This window comes from Papio anubis, chromosome 16, assembly GCF_008728515.1.
Source record: "Papio anubis isolate 15944 chromosome 16, Panubis1.0, whole genome shotgun sequence".
NCBI classification, from domain to species: domain Eukaryota; kingdom Metazoa; phylum Chordata; class Mammalia; order Primates; family Cercopithecidae; genus Papio; species Papio anubis.
Window position 1 is genome coordinate 74,536,079 of NC_044991.1, and position 15,645 is coordinate 74,551,723.

The 15,645-nt window shown below is 47.5% G+C and overlaps 1 protein-coding gene across 31 annotated transcripts in view; it reads right to left on the minus strand.

Moving 5' to 3' along the window:
* ZMYND8 (zinc finger MYND-type containing 8) overlaps positions 1 to 7,582 on the minus strand; it is a 148,831-nt gene extending 141,249 nt beyond the window's left edge. For 10 of the 31 annotated variants that reach the window (XM_031656818.1, XM_031656814.1, XM_031656811.1 and 7 more), the window contains exon 1: positions 6,394 to 6,664. In XM_031656818.1, coding sequence (XP_031512678.1) covers positions 6,394 to 6,428 — 35 coding nt within the window. In that variant the 5' untranslated portion in view covers positions 6,429 to 6,664. The other 21 variants (XM_017944736.3, XM_017944731.3, XM_017944752.3 and 18 more) reach the window with 14 other exon arrangements.
* Between the last annotated feature and the right edge of the window lie 8,063 nt (positions 7,583 to 15,645).

Here is a 15,645-nt window from a genome sequence, read left to right on the forward strand (position 1 = left end):
AAATGCAAACTAGTTATGTGGTGGGTATTTGCTTCTGAGTTTTAAGATAATCAATGCTGGAGCAGAAGAGAGAGGGAAAAAAAAGTTAAGTTGTTTTATCTTTCCAAGCATTACAAGTGGGCACCATAATCACCCAACTTTAGCAATAGCACCACCAGCTTTAGCACAAGATTTCAAGCACAACAATTTAAGAAAACCATCTTTTTCACAGATCAGCAAACCATCCTTTCAAAAGGAACCCATGCACACACATGCACGCACACAATAACTTGTATTTGGCTAAAGGAAACTGCAGTGTCTATGCATTAAAAGGAGGGAGGAAAAAAAAAAAAAACTTCATTTACAAAAGCAAAGACCAGAATGCAAAATTAGTCATTTTGAATAGCCACATCTAAAGGGACTTCCTTTTTCCTATGCCACTGATTTCGGTTTTTGTGTGTGTGTTTTTTGTTGTTTTTTTTTTTTTTTTTTGGTTTAGTGTTAAGAACTAGTATGTTATTAGGAAAAAAAAAAAAAACATGAATATTACATCAAAAGTAGTGGCAAGAAAAGATCTGTACCTGTCTGAATTGCCCCACTGATGTTGGTCAATTTCGGTTAAGAACTGTTCAGTCATTTGGGGGAAGAAAAACAGTCAAATAATTGTTAAAAAGAAAAGGCAGCTGCATCTGGAGAAAATACTTTGAACTTCTGTCATTAATACATTAAAGTCTTAGAACATAGACAGCTTATTTCCTTCCATATCTGCTAGCTTCCAGCAACCCTGATGATTTAAATCAAAAACAATGGGACAACAAGCTCTTGTTTCAAACTGACATTACTTTTCTCCCTTTAAAGGTCTGTTGAGGAAACTGGGGGCCGGCTAAAGAAAAAGGGTAAAATTAGCTGAAAAACAATTTCTCACTCCAATAGGAAAACACACCATCAACTAGTTAGATACATTGTATACACCACCACCTCTTACACTCACATTTACCCAAGTCATTTGCCTGTAGATTTCACAAACTGATACATTTCAGGCAATTCAAAGAAATAACAGTACCTGCAAAGATAACCAAGACCACCCCATCCCATCCCAAAAAGAATAAAAGATTTCTTTCCCAATGCCTGAGTAAGAAAACCTATGCTTACTTCTTAACCTGCATGCACTGAAAAAAGAGCAATTAAAAGTTGCAGATGAACTACTGCACCTCCAGGATGCTTTAAGCCTTCTGATTATTAATTCTGAGAACTCAGGGATGGTCCGTAATTCCCAGGAATCTCATCTCCTCAACACTTCCAAGAGAGAGAAAAAAGCAAGCATCTAGTTTTGACAGAAAAATGCCTGGATACACAATGCCCACATATTTCTTTTCCCCAAGTGCCCCTACTATTTGACTTTTAAAGAAGAATATCTAAGCCATCTAGAATATATAACCAACATGCACAAGACTCTGGTTCTACAGATGAGGATCATCGCACAGCAATTCAAGAATCATGCATCATTCGAAAGGACTTTTCCAGGTTTTTACTTTCATTCAAAATACCAAAATGGTCCAGGCTGTAAGAAATATTTAATCCCCAAGGCATAACATCTTCCTCTTCTAGATTATAAAATAGTGAACATCAAAATTAAAAACCATGCTTCCATAAATCTGCAATTAATTTTTTAAGAAATTGGGGTGGGGGGGAATGGTTAGCAGAGCAGCTTTATATAAGCACTCACCTAAAACAGGCAGAGTCATCGGTAGCTAAGCTATTTATGCAGGATTCTTAAAATGGCGTCTGGCAACACTGCCTCATTCCTGTGTTGAAGCTAAAATGGTAGCAGTTTGTTCAATAGCTGTAGCTCTTGTTTAAGCAGCCCTGCTAGTTTCAAAGCCACCTTCCTAAATACCAGAACTAGGAAAAGCTGAACCAAAGGACACCAACAACCCAACGTTTAGAAGCTTAAAAAAAACTCTGCAATGACAGGGAGAGTTTGTGAAGTCACAGGTTCCTAAGGAAAAGCCTTCTCTTGTAGATCCTGAGCTTTCAACATGAGGCTCTGTGATGAGGCCCCCTTGCCCTCGAATTAGGTGGGTAGAAGGTTAGGAATTGTGCAGCCCCGTGGCACAGACTGCAGACGGACAGGTGTCTGTGCAAACACAAAAATGTTCCCAGGAAGCAGGCTGGGGGGAGGCGAGGAGGAAGCCTGGTCCCCCTTCTCTTCTCAGTCTATTAGAAACCAGCTTTGCATCCATACCAAAAAGGTGCTAGGTAAAATGAAAGTGCTTCAAGGACAGCAGGCATCTGAAAAGCCAAGCTAAAGGGCTGCACCTCAGTCTACAGCCAAGGTAAAATAAAAAGGCTGTTTATAAGCTTGCAAACAGCCACCAAATACCCAGCCCTCTGAAGCAGCCAGTCCTAAGACAGTTAACATCAAGGAAAGACAATCCGAGTCTGCAGAGGAGAAACACAAGGAAAACATTCCCTTATCCAATGCACAGGATACTCACAAATTAGATTTCTGACCACCCCCAACAGAGCCTGAGAATTAACAATGGGTTTTGCAAAACCCGCTTTCAGAGGCCGAACTAACAGCCTGAGTGGATAACGTCATTTACTGTTACAGGTCTGAGCATTGGCCTCAGAACTCCTCTGGTGCTGGGAGTGAGGAGTTTCAAGGTGACTGCTTTTTAGCTCCAGGGGAGAAAGGAGGGCACAGTGCCCAAGGCCATGCCAGGGCAAGGACAGGCCATTGGCCCCCGTCGGCCGGTAGGTAGGTAATCGGGATGGGGGGGGCAGGCTGGCAGCACACTGGCTGCAGAGCTGGCATGGCCACTGCCTGCTTGTTTGTCTGCAAGGAGAGTGGGAAGTAGGGGGGAGGGCAACCATAATCTTAGCAACCTGAGCCAAGGGTGAACCCTTGCTCAGATTTTGCATTTTAAGAGTAACCAAAGGGCTTCGAAACATATTCCCTTTTTAAATCTCTGCTGTTCAGTAGCGAAGGCCCCTTTGAATGTATCTTTCTTTCCAGAGTCAACCAGAGGCAAAGCCAGATTGAGGGTTCCCAGGCTGACAAATGTCTGCTGCCTCTGCCACAGGAGAGAGAAGGGAAAAGAGGGCAAAAGAAACAAAGACATCACACATTGGAAGTGGCTGGACTTTTAAAAACCTACCTTTGCCTCAGGGTTTTCTAGGTTACTGTCACCCCACTTCCTAAAAAGTGTCTCCCGTCCTCATATTTAAGACCTGATGCAGTCTCCCCACTGGTTCTCCCAGGGAAAGAAAAGGGGGAATGTTTTGTTTAAAATAAAAGAGGTTACAAGAAAGAAAGGAAAAAAAGCTATTGTTTTCATCCCTAATTTATAATCCAAGAGGCCCCCAATTGTTTCTTTCTGACTCAAATCTTTGAGCTGTTAATTATAAAAGTAACTGGACTGGGCGCCAACGGGCTAACTATGATCAGGCTCAGCAATTAGAAAAACTCTGTAGAAAGTTTACTGAGTGATTATATATAATTAATTCCTAGTTACAGACTGAACACTGACCATTTTCTGGAGCTAATAAAAGCAGTTACTCCCCCTCCCCCACGTGAATGCCACTTAATTTCCCAAAGCAGAAAGTGAATCCATCCTGGAGGGTCTTGAAGGAAAAAAAAGAAGAGGAATCAAAAGCTTCAGTGTGTCTGTGTTTGCTCCTTGCAGCTGTGTATCCTCTTTGGGGACTGAGGAGGCAGAAGGAAAAAGGAAAACAGCCCAACATTCTGTTCCTCCCTCTGCAATTTACAAACGTGGCAGAGAGAACATTCTACCTTGATGAGAAAAAGAAGGGGGGTTGGGGGGGAAGAAGGGAAGGGAGATGACCTAGGAATGGAAGGTAGGAGACTCTTCTGTTTGGCAGATCCGCTTTTCCTAAAAGGAACAAAGATGGTAGAAATTTCCAGAAGGCCTGTTCTTAGTTCGGCCACTGTAATTGTCAATCTTTAACCTTTCCTCCAAGTCTATTGGTTTAAAAGCTAGAGGAGAAGAACCCCATTGGGCTGTTCTGGGAGCCAGTACTGCCGTCCCTACCTAGTCCTGCTGCAATGCAGACATTTTTTTCCCCTTTCCTGAAACTGGAAAATAATGCTACTTTGAAAGCAATTAACTTTTTACAGACTCATGCTTGGTAGGGGTCACAGTACCAGAGGAAAAGTGGCTAGCTTGGTCCAGTGTTGGCAACTTGCTGGGGGCTGTACATCTGAAAACAGATCTTGGCTCTCCAAACCTGTGGGAGCCATTTTAATGCAAGCTTTTAGAGGACAAACGCCTTGCCCTTAAGTTCCCTTCCAGCCCAACAAACACAGTATTATGCAAACGTTGAAGGCACCAAACCAGGAGTCTTATGATTAGACACTGCTTCTAGGGAGGCCACAAGAACCTCAATATGTAATTTCCATTTACAGCAAGGAGATAAGAACAAAGAAAATAGCTGAGTGTCTAAACTTACTTGTTTGGGGCAGTGGCACTGTTCAGTTTTAAGTATGTAACATCATTAACTGCCTGCAGTTTTACTCTAAGAAGCTAAGCTGGCCTGCCTTGCACAGACTTTTTTCAACTTAGAATGTGGTACGAAACGTTTCTCCTGATTAAATGAGCCTTTTTCCAATTTGGTGTCAGAAAGTGGGCTACTGCACACTCATTTGAAAGAAAAAAGATTACTGACTCCATAAAGTTGACATAACACAGCAATTGAATATATTTCCTGCATTTACAGTCACGTCAGATTGGTCTCCAAGCTGAAAATTTACGTACTGAACTTCTAGGGAAATTCTAAAGGTAATGTTAAACAAGACTCTACTTTTCCCACTTAACTTCTAGCTGCAGCCTTAAGAGGTCAAGGGAAATGTAAAAAGTGACAAATCTTATGTGGGGTCAGCATGCATACAGATGTGTGGATGAGACCTGAAAAAAGGCCAAAATGTGTTGGTCAGTGAGTCCTGAATCAAACCCAGTCTGGTGGCAGATGAGATTTTGCACTATACATAAGTCCTAAAGCATGAGCACACTGACACCACCACCCCCCAGCACACACATACCACCACCACCGCCACCACCACCAGCTTCTGCCCCACCAATGTTTTTAGGGCTCTGCAACTCTAAGAACAAGCAGTTTCATTACATTTCACAAGCACATCACCTACTCACAGTTTGAATATCCAAACAAACCCCATTAAAGGTCTAGAGTCAAGTCACAATGAACTAAACACTTCTCCCCTGACTCAGGGTAAACAGGAAGTATAATCTTCAATCCTAGCTGCAGGTTATCAGGGAAAACAGTGGATTCAAACAGTCACCTAAAATCAAGACACTCTTTAAAAAGCCCTTATTTTGTTCCTGCTAATGAAGCCCCCAACTCCTGCAGCCAAGACCCCCTATTACAAACAGACCCCAAATGTTCGCAAAACTCTTCAAACATGGTCACAGAGGAAATGGATTGCTTTACTTACCCAACAAATGTTCAAGCAACCGTCTCATTTTTCCACAGTTAGGAAGAGAGAACAGGCTGGCAGATTTGGGACTTGATCAAAAAGGAAATTTTTTTAAACAGTTACATGGTATTATTAAAAACACACAACAACAACAACACCACAACCCAACAACTGAATATGGAATGCTGTCATGAGCCACAGACATGATTTTATTTCCTCTACACTCCATCACACAGGAGAAGAGAGGAGGATACAATGTATAAAAGGGACAGGAAAATGAAAACAAGGATAAAAGGTAACATTAGTTCCTTGAAAATCATGCAAGAGTAGAAAACTAAGGGATTCAGAATCCTTGCAGATTTTTTCTTTTTTTTTTTTTTTTTTTTTTTTTGCAGGATGTTGTCCAAGATCTCTCTCCCCACACCCCCCAGTCCCCATCCCTACTCCAAAAACTTCCTCCAAAACCTAGAAAACACTTTCAGAAACATTTGCTGGCTGTAGGCTGGCTTGCAGCAACCTAAGTCAGGAAAACAGGCTGAACAATGTAGTTTCAAGTGCAGAAGCTCTGTAGAATAAGAGAAGACCGTGTACAGACACCACCACCCACCTAGGCCCCAGGAGCTAGACTCTCCTTAGCACTGCTCTGCTGAGGGTTCAATTCTTTTGCAAACACGCTCCTCTCTTGTCAAAACTTATCCAGCCTTCCCAGAACCTCTTTGGAGAGGCAAACTTGCCTGCTCTGCTGTCTGCCATGAGCTCTCCTTGGAGAGGAGCCTGTTTGCTTACCTTCCATTTTCTTCCCCCAGCAGGGCATGTGGCAAAAGAGAAGACAATAGTGCAGGGGTGGGGGGGGGGGAACTGCTCAGAGAGAGAGAGAGAGAGGGGAAGAGAGAGGGAAGAGGGAAAGAAAAAAGAAGAAGAAGAAGAAAAAAAAAAAAAAAGCTTCTTTTTTGGCATACCAGGATCTAGCTTCAAACTCTTCCAGAAACACCATGCCCTGGTGGAAGGAAAGGTGTGCCAGGCCCTTGCCAGTTTGCAAAATCAAGCTATGGCTAATGGCTACTGAGCCATGTGACCCAAGAAAGCAAAAAAATTCTCTCTAAACAGTTCCAAGTTAACATAAGTGCTCTGGGGGTGAGTGTGGCACGGCCAGCCACAGAGAAATCACACTGCTCGCCCACAATTCGGATGTCTCAGAGGGAGGGGGAAAAAAGATGGTTAAAAAGTCGAGCTTACCTCTGTGGATGCATTGTTAACACTGTGTAATGTCAATACTTATAAAACATGGAGGACAGGCTCCTAGTTCTCACAGAAAAAGGGTTTGGCACTTCGGCTGATGATCTGGCCGCCTAATAAAAGCTCATCCCCGATTGGCTGCCCTGGCAAATCGGAGTGTAAAGCCGCCCCGGATTGGCTGAAACACTTCCTGAGCGATTATCTTTGTGAGGCTCGGGTGAGCAAGAGCCATCCTGTGCATAGAAAAAGACAGGCTAAGCTAGGCCTTTTGCAGCAAGAAAAACTTGGGAAAGGGGCCCCCACACGCACTTCTCGTGCACCCTGGCTAGATTTCCCGGCACGGGCCGGCCAGGGCAGCCAGCCTGACCTGCTCCAGGGAAGCCTGAGGACTGGAGGCCCCTGGGAAGGGAGTTTCTTGGAGTGGGCTGGAACGGCTCACCCTCACCTGCCCCCAGAGAAACGGCCCTTGTCCAGGGAGGAAGGCCAGCCGTTTTCTAGAACAGTCCAGCAGGGTGGCTCTCCAAGGGGAAGGGGAAGCTGGGGAGTGGGGAGTCCCACGGAAACAGCCAAGGGGGCCAGAAAAAGGGGCTTGAGGCAGGCCTCTGAGGAGCTGGGGAAGCAGGCAGACCGGGGGAGCCACGAAAAATCGGCAGAGAGCAGCCCTGGCTTCTCAGAGGAGAAGTAGCTGCTGAGGGGAGGAGGGGAGCAGAGTGGTCAAGTTTGCATAGTCATTGTCCCCATGCCTCCTTGCAAGGCAGGCCAGAGAGCCGTGGGCCTCTCGCCCTGCTTAGCCAGTCCTGCGTGCAAAATCAACGTGGGTTCCTGCCTCCCTGCCACGATGCCAAGGGGGACCCCTCTCCGTCCTTACCCTAAGAAAAACCCAAAGCCCTCCTCGCAGGCCACATGCCTGGATCTACAAACTTCCCTTGCCTCCCGGCCCCTCCCCCACGGCCGAGGCCTGCTAAACCTGTCAGTTAAACACAAATCTGACTTCCGTATTAGCCTGCGATGCCTTCGGCTTCCTGCCTGTTAACCCTCTCTCGGACTCCGGGCCTGGCTGGGAAAAACTAGGCCTTGAGATCGCAGCAAAGGCCTGTGGAAAAATACCAGCTGCAGCTCTCCCGGCAGATGCAGAGAGAGAGAGAGAGCCGCTGTCTCTCAGCCTTTGCTTCCCAGGGAGGCGTGTACCTTGTGAATCCAGGGCACAGGCAGTGCCTCTCGGGCTGAGAAGCCATTTCAATCCAGAGGGAGACAGAAAGATGGCACGCTCAGCCCGGAAACAAGAGCCCCCATTATGCGTCAGGCCTACCCCCGTAGGTCAGCCCTTCCTGCCACAATCATCCCTGTATGTGTGCGCCTGGGGGAGTTGGGCCCTCCTCGGTGGGCAGACAAATCCCCTGGGCTTCCTGAGGATTCTTGCTTCCATTTATTTGCACAGAGAACGGCTTCTTTTCGTCCCCCAAGGCAGATGGAACAGCGATTTCACACACAGCCCTCCATTTGGCAGCCCCCCCACCCCCATCTCTGGCACCACTCCCCAGTAAAATATTAACTGGTTGTTCAGAGCTGCTTATCATTCTACCCACTTCAATTGCGTTAGGAGGTCTTTGCCGGTCTCCTCCCTAAAGCTGCCTTTGCAGTTGGTCTGTACCCAGAGATCGAAAAGGACCTTAAAATGTCCAAGTTTTCTTGCTTGCTTTCCTTCTTCAGCATTTTAAATGACAAGGTGCTTAATTAACAGGATTTTTTAAAACAGCAAGCTGGAACCACAGAAGCTAAATAAACACCATTCTTTAGAGGCTGGAGAAAGCTTCCAGAGTTAACGCAGCCATATGCCAGGAGGCATAACTCTGGAGCAATAAAGTCTCCCCTCTCCTCCTAAAATTAGGACTTGTGGGCTTTCTTGTCCCACACGGTTCCCACAAAGAAAACGAAGAGCTGATGGCTTGCTTTCCCTGCCCTTCCAACCCCCACACGGACAACAGATGCCCACTGCTTGTACATAAATTCTTCCTGGCCGGGAATCTCATATCAAACAGGCTCAGGAATGAGCTGGGAATTGAAACTCGCTCTACTGCAGGGCAGGACCCAGGCTTTATGAAAACGGACAGGATGTTGCTGTTGTTACTGTTTTAGACTGCTGAGGCCAAGCTGCAGGGAGGGACAGTTCCATGGCCACCCAACCTGACAAAGCTCCAGCGCTCAGGACAGCAGGCCTGGGCCTCACCAGAAGGGAGGGGCCTGCTCTTCCTGGAGGTAGAAAGCTGCATGGGGAGACCAAATGGGAGGAGGCGAGAGGTGGAGGCCACAGTGAAGCAGTGCGTGCTCAGTGCTCGCCCTCCTAGCTGTGTGGGCAGCGGCCCTCCACCACCATCCCATATGGAATGCTGTTTGTTTCTGCGGGTGCTGCTTTGAGGGGAACAAACAGGACTGTGGGGTTGGTGGCAGATCTGGCATGCGGCTAATTCCACGAACCAATGAGGAAATAAAATATGCCGCTGGTGTGCGTGGTGGATTTTAACCTGGGATTAAAGCTTGTTGCATAAGCAGCTACAGCATCCTCCCCGCCTCCCTCCCTCTCTCTGATCACTTGATCACTTGAAATGTTTTCTGGGGCAAAGAGCAGGAAGCTGCTGGCTTATTCTGGCAGCTCTGCTCTGTTTGAGGAATGCTGTTGGCATTCGGGTAGGTCTGAGGTTATCTGGAAAACAGCAATTCGACTGGGGACAGACACAAAAGTATGGTGGCAGATGGAATCCTGGGAGGAACACAGATTGAAAAGAAAGCCTGGGGCAGAGGCCTATGAAGGGCTGGTCCTGGGCTTGATGGAATGTGGCTGATAAGCAGGAAATAAAACCAAATGTTGCAGGTCTCAATCTAGAAATCCATTCAGCAGCTCCTCTTAAAGCCCCACTGCAGTGAGTATCCCAGCAGCTACTTCTAAATTAGTGCTTTACATAGACTGATTCCTGAAGTAGGTGACATTGTTAGAAACCTGGAACTAAGCCCAGAGAGGTGAAGTGAGCTGCCCAAGGTCACACAGCTGGGAAGTGCCAGAGATCAGACGTCCATCCCCGTTAGCACTTCACATCCCTAAACTCTGTACTTTCACCTGCCTCTAAAGAAAGAAGCAAAAGCAAAGCTGAACCGAGCACAGCAGAAACAATGAGGCTAAAATCTACCAACAGCAACTGCATAATCTGTGTTTTATTTTAGGAGGTAGACCAGTTTTGTTTGTTTTTCGATACAGTGTCTCGCTCTATTGCCCAGGCTGGAGTGCAGTGGCGTGATCACAACTCAGTGCTGCAACCTGAAGAAGACCAACCCTATTGAGGCGGGTTTTCAGTACTGAATGATGGCGCTGAAGGGAACTTTTAGATTAGACTCATTCAAATGCCCCTCATTACAGACTGAGGCCCAGAGGAAGCGACCCTCGCCCTCCCAACCTCCAGCAAGATGCAAGATGTCAAGGGAGAACACTTTGCCATCTCTAAAATTAGGCTTTTATGTTCCATGAAACCAGTGGTTCTCAACCATGGGGGGTTTTGCCCTCCAGGGGACATTTGGCAGTGCCTGGAGACATGTGGGTTGTCACAGCTAGGGAGGTTGTATTACTGGTATCTAGTGGGTAGAGGCCGGGGATGATGCAAAACATCTATGGTACACAGGACCAGCCCCCCACAACAAGGAAGTATCTGATCCAAAATGTCCAAGGTTGGGAAACCCTGGCTTTCAGCCCTTTAAGGAAAGTGAAGACAAAAGTCCAGTCATTCTGCCTCTGGCTAGAAAAGCCAGCACAGGCCTAAACAAGCAGGTTCCTTGGTGATATTAATAAGCAATGAGCTAATAAAAATAGATTAAAACATGTCTCTCTTAATGTTCCCAGGGTACAGAGAGGATCGGGGTACAGAATCAGGCTGTAGGGAGCCAGGCAGAGTGTCACAGTAACAACGCTGGTCTCGAGGGAGAGGAAGGGCTGGCCCCAGCTCCCTTCCCCCAGCACCTTATGAGCTGAGGCCTGGCCTCCCTGAAATGGCTCGCCCGTTCCGCTGGCCTCCAGCCAGGCGAGCAGCGGCAGGAGCGGCCCCACAAGCTGCATCCCGAGATAGCCTGTTCGGCTGTCTCCGAAAATAAGCACACTTGCAGTTATCAGCCTCCAGCTACAGCAGGCCTCTCTGACCGTTACACGAAATGGACAGGATTGAGGCAGGGACGTGTTTTAAATATCTTGTTTTATTTTGTTCCTTTTTGGCCAATTAGAACTGAGGCCAACTTCGGGCACGATGTCAGAAGGGCTCACCTTCAGAGCCCGGAGCTGATTGCATCATGTTACAGCCACACATGTTACAGCCACAAAGAGGCAGATAGGAGCCTCCCTCCCTTGCTGAAGATGCCTACGAGGAGAGGGGTGTGGGGTTTTGTTTTGTTTTGTTTTTTTACCTCTTTCTAGGAGGGACTGGCAGGATTAGGCAAATGGCGGGAGGGAAAACAAAAAGGGCTGGTGGAAAGGGCAGGCGGTGAATGATCGCGCCTCATCAGGCAGATGGCCACAGCGCGGGTGAGGCGCCCAGCAAGGGATGCAGGAGCACAAGGAAAATAAAAGCAGGAAAATTCAGGCCCTGCTCTTTTTTCTTCCTAGCAATTACTTTTATGGGCAGAAGACTATAGATTTATTCGCTGTGTTTCTCCCTCCCACTAGACCAGTGGTTTTGCCCCTGCAAGGGGACATTTAGCAATGTCTAGGGACATTTTGGGTTATAAGATCTTTCAGGCAAGTGGGGAGCGCTACTGGCATCTAGTACTGCTAAACATCCTACAATGCACAGGACAAGACCCCACAGCAGAGAATTAACCAGCCTCAAATGTCAATAGTACAGAGGCTGAGAAGCTGTGCACCAGGCTGAGCGCTTCACAAGGCAAGGAAGGACCTTGTCTGAATTCTTCACCATCATGCCCTCAAGAGTCGAACACAGCACTTGACATATATTAGAGCTCAGTAGAACGCCATCTCTCATCCGGATGGTTGCAAGAATCTTACCTGAGCTCTCTGCTTCTGCCCTTGCAAACACTTGTACACATGCACTCACACACACATATGCGCACCATACCACCCAGGCTGCCAATGATCCTTTTATTTTATTTTATTTTTCGCTCCTTTTTTTTTTTTTTTGAGACAAAGTCTTACTCTGTCGCCCAGGCTAGAGTGCAGTGGCACAATCTCAGCTCACTGCAACCTCCGTATCCCATGATTATGCAATTCTCCGGCCTCAGCCTCCTAAGTAGCTGGGATTACAGGCACATGCCACCACACCAGCTAGTTTTTTTGTGTCTTTAGTAGAGACAGGGGTTTCACCATGTTGGCCAGGATGGTCTCGATCTCCTGACCTCATGATCCGCCTGCCTTGGCCTCCCAAAGTGCTGGGATTACAGGCATGAACCATTGTGCCCAGCCACTTACTTACTTACTTTATTTATTTATTTATTTATTTATTTATTTATTTATTTATTTATTTTCTGAGACACAGCCTCACTCTGTCGCCCAGGCTGGAGTGCAGTGGTGTCATCTTAGCTCACTGCAACATCCACCTCCTCCGTTCAAGTGATTCTGCTGCCTCAGCCTCCCGAATAGCTGGGATTACAGGTGCGAACCACCACACCCGGCTAATTTTTTTTTTGTATTTTTAGTAGAGATGGGGTTTCAAATTTCACCATATTGGCCAGGCTAGTCAGGAACTCCTGAGCTCAAGCGACGCGCCCACCTTGGCCTCTCAAAGTGCTGGGATTACAAGCGTAAGCCACCGTGCCCAGCCTGCCAGTGATCCTTTCAAAACACAAGTCAGCTCCTGTCCTTCCTCTGCTCAAAATCCATCAATGACTCCTATTTCTCAGTAACAGCCCAAGTCCGGAAAATGACCCGCCAGCCTCCCGGATGGCGCTGTGCCCTTCTGATCTCCGACCATCTCCCTCCACCCTCCTGCGGCTCGCTCTGCTCCGGCCACTCAGATCATCCACCTGTTCCTTCCATTCTCTAACTTGTTCTCTTCTCCTTGGAGCCGTGGTACTTGATCTTCTACTCTGATCCTTCCTACAATCAACAGATCTGCCCACTTCCCCAAACCACCCAGCAGCAAGCCATTTCCTCTGCGGGGCCTCAACATGTCTGCATCTTCCCTCCTGCTTCTGAAAGGATTCCCCACTGCCAACAAGGCGTCTCCCCTGCTGCACCCTCCATCGGATGTCTTCCCATTTGAGCCCTGGCTTAACAACTAGCCCCATTTCTCTTGCACCTGTAACCTTTTTCCTTTCTCTTCCCCACATCAAGAAGCACAACTGTGCAGTGATTGAGTGTGTGGCTGCTGCTGCCACACTCTATGGGTGTGGATCCCAGCCACCCCACTTGCCAGCTGTGCAGCCTTGCTTGAAGTACTAAATTCTCTGTGCCTTGATTTTCTCATCAGTACAATGGGAACAATAATAATAAGTACCTGGAATCATTGAATAAATCATCTCTACCAAGAGCTTGCAGCAACACTGCACAGAGTCAGCACTCATTTAGTTGCTGTTACTATTTCACTCTTGGCTAATTCTTTTTTTTTTTTTTTAATTTTATTTTTTTCTGGAGATGGAGTCTCGCTGTGTCGCCTAGGCTGGAGTATAGCAGCACAACTTCAGTTCACTGCAACCTTCACCTCCTGTGTTCAAAAGATTCTCCTGCCTCAGCCTCCAGAGTAGCTGAGATTACAGGTGCGTGCCACCATGCCGTGCTAATTTTTGTATTTATAGTAGAGGCGGGGTTTCACCATGTTGGCCTGGCTGGTCTGGAACTCCTGACCTCAAGTGATCCGCCTGCCTCAGCCTCCCAAAGTGCAGTGGCCGGATCTCAGCTCACTGCAAGCTCCGCCTCCCGGGTTTACGCCATTCTCCTGCCTCAGCCTCCCGAGTAGCTGGGACTACAGGCGCCCGCCACCTCGACCGGGTAGTTTTTTTTGTATTTTTTAGTAGAGACTGGGTTTCACCGTGTTAGCCAAGATGGTCTCGATCTCCTGACCTCGTGATCCGCCCGTCTCGGCCTCCCAAAGTGCTGGGATTACAGGCTTGAGCCACCGCGCCCGGCCCAGATATGATTTTTAAACACTTTACATGAACTAACCCATTTATCCTCAGAACTATAAAGCAGGAGCCATTATACTTATCAACCCCACTCCTAGATGAGTAAACTGAGGTCGGGACTAACAGTCCCATTCTTTTTTTCTTTTTTTCTTTTTTTTTTTTGAGATTGAGGATGGAGTCACCCCCTAGCTCCCAGGGTAGTGGCATGATCTCGGCTCACTGCAACCTCTGCCTCCCGGGTTCAAGCGATTCTCCTGCCTCAGCCTCCTGAGTAGCTAGGATTATAGGCACATGGCACCATGCCCGGCTAATTTTTGTATTTTTAGTAAAGACAGTTTCACCATGTTGGTCAGGCTGGACCCGAACTCCTGACCTCGTGATCTGCCCTCCTCGGCCTCCCAATGTGCTGGATTACAGGTATGAGTCATCAAGCCTGGCTTTTTTTTTTTTTTTTTTTTTAAGAGAGGGGGTCCTCACTCTGTTTTCCAGACTGCAGTGTGATGGCAAGATGACAGCTTACTGCAGCCTCAACCACCTTGACTCAAGCAATCCTCCCACTTCAGCCTCCTGAGTATCTGGAGTCACAAGTGTGTGCCACCACACGCAGCTAATTTTTTTTTTTTTTTTTTTTTTTACTAGTTTTTTGCTTGTTTGTTTTTGAGACAGAGTCTCGCTCTGTCGCCAGGCTGGAGTGTGGTGGCGAGATCTCAGCTCATTACAACCTCTGCTTCCCGGGTTCAAACAATTTTCCTGCCTCGGCCTCAGCCTCCCAAGCTGGGATTACAGGCGCACGCCACCACGCCTGGCTAATTTTTGTATTTTTAGTAGAGACAGGATTTCACTGTGTTGGCCAGGATGGTCTCAATCTCTTGACCCTGTGATCCGCCCGCCTCAGCCCCCCAAAGTGCTGGGATTATAGGCATGAGCCACCGCACCGGACTTAATTTTTTATTTGTAAGAGACAGGGGTCTTGCTATGTGGTCTGGGCAGGTCTCAAACTCCTGGGCTCAAATGATCCTCCCACCTCAGCCTCCCACAGTGCTGGAATTACAGGTATGAGCCACAGTGCCTGCAGGTATCTGCTTTAGATAGTGTGGGCAGGAGGTGGGGAGACCCTTCAAGGAGGCTGTGACATTGGAGCTGAAGAACATAGAACCTTCCTGGTGGAGGGAACAGGAAGTAGGAAGGCTCTAAGTTGGGCTGAGTTTGGCAGCTTGATGTTTCAGAGGAATATAAAAAGGCCAGGTATGGCTACGCCAAATAAGGTGCAAAGAGGCTGGGTCCCATGGCTCAATCCTGTAATCCCAGTGCTTTGGGAGGCTGAGGTGAGCAGACTGCTTGAGCCCGGGAGTTCGAGACCAGCCTGGGCAACAAAGCAAGACCACGTCTCTACAAAAAATAGAAGAAATTAGCCAGGCATGGTAGTGCAAACTTGTAGTCCTAGCTACTCAACAGGTTGAGGTAGGAAGATCACTTGAGTCAAGGAACTCAAGGCTACAGTGAATGGTGATCATATCACTGCACTCCAGCCTGGGCAACAGAGTGAGACTCTGTCTCAAAACATAAAATAGGCCGGGCGCGGTGGCTCACGCCTGTAATCCCAGCACTTTGGGAGGCCGAGGAGGGCGGATCACAAGGTCAGGAGATCGAGACCATCCTGGCTAACACGGTGAAACCCCGTCTCTACTAAAAATACAAAAAATTAACTGGGCGTGGTGGCGGGCGCCTATAGTCCCAACTACTCGGGAGGCTGAGGCTGGAGAATGGCGTGAACCCGGGAGGTAGAGTTTGCAGTGAGCTGAGATCGCGCCACTGCACTCCAGCCTGGGCGACAGAGTGAGTCTCTGTCTCAAAAAAAAATAATA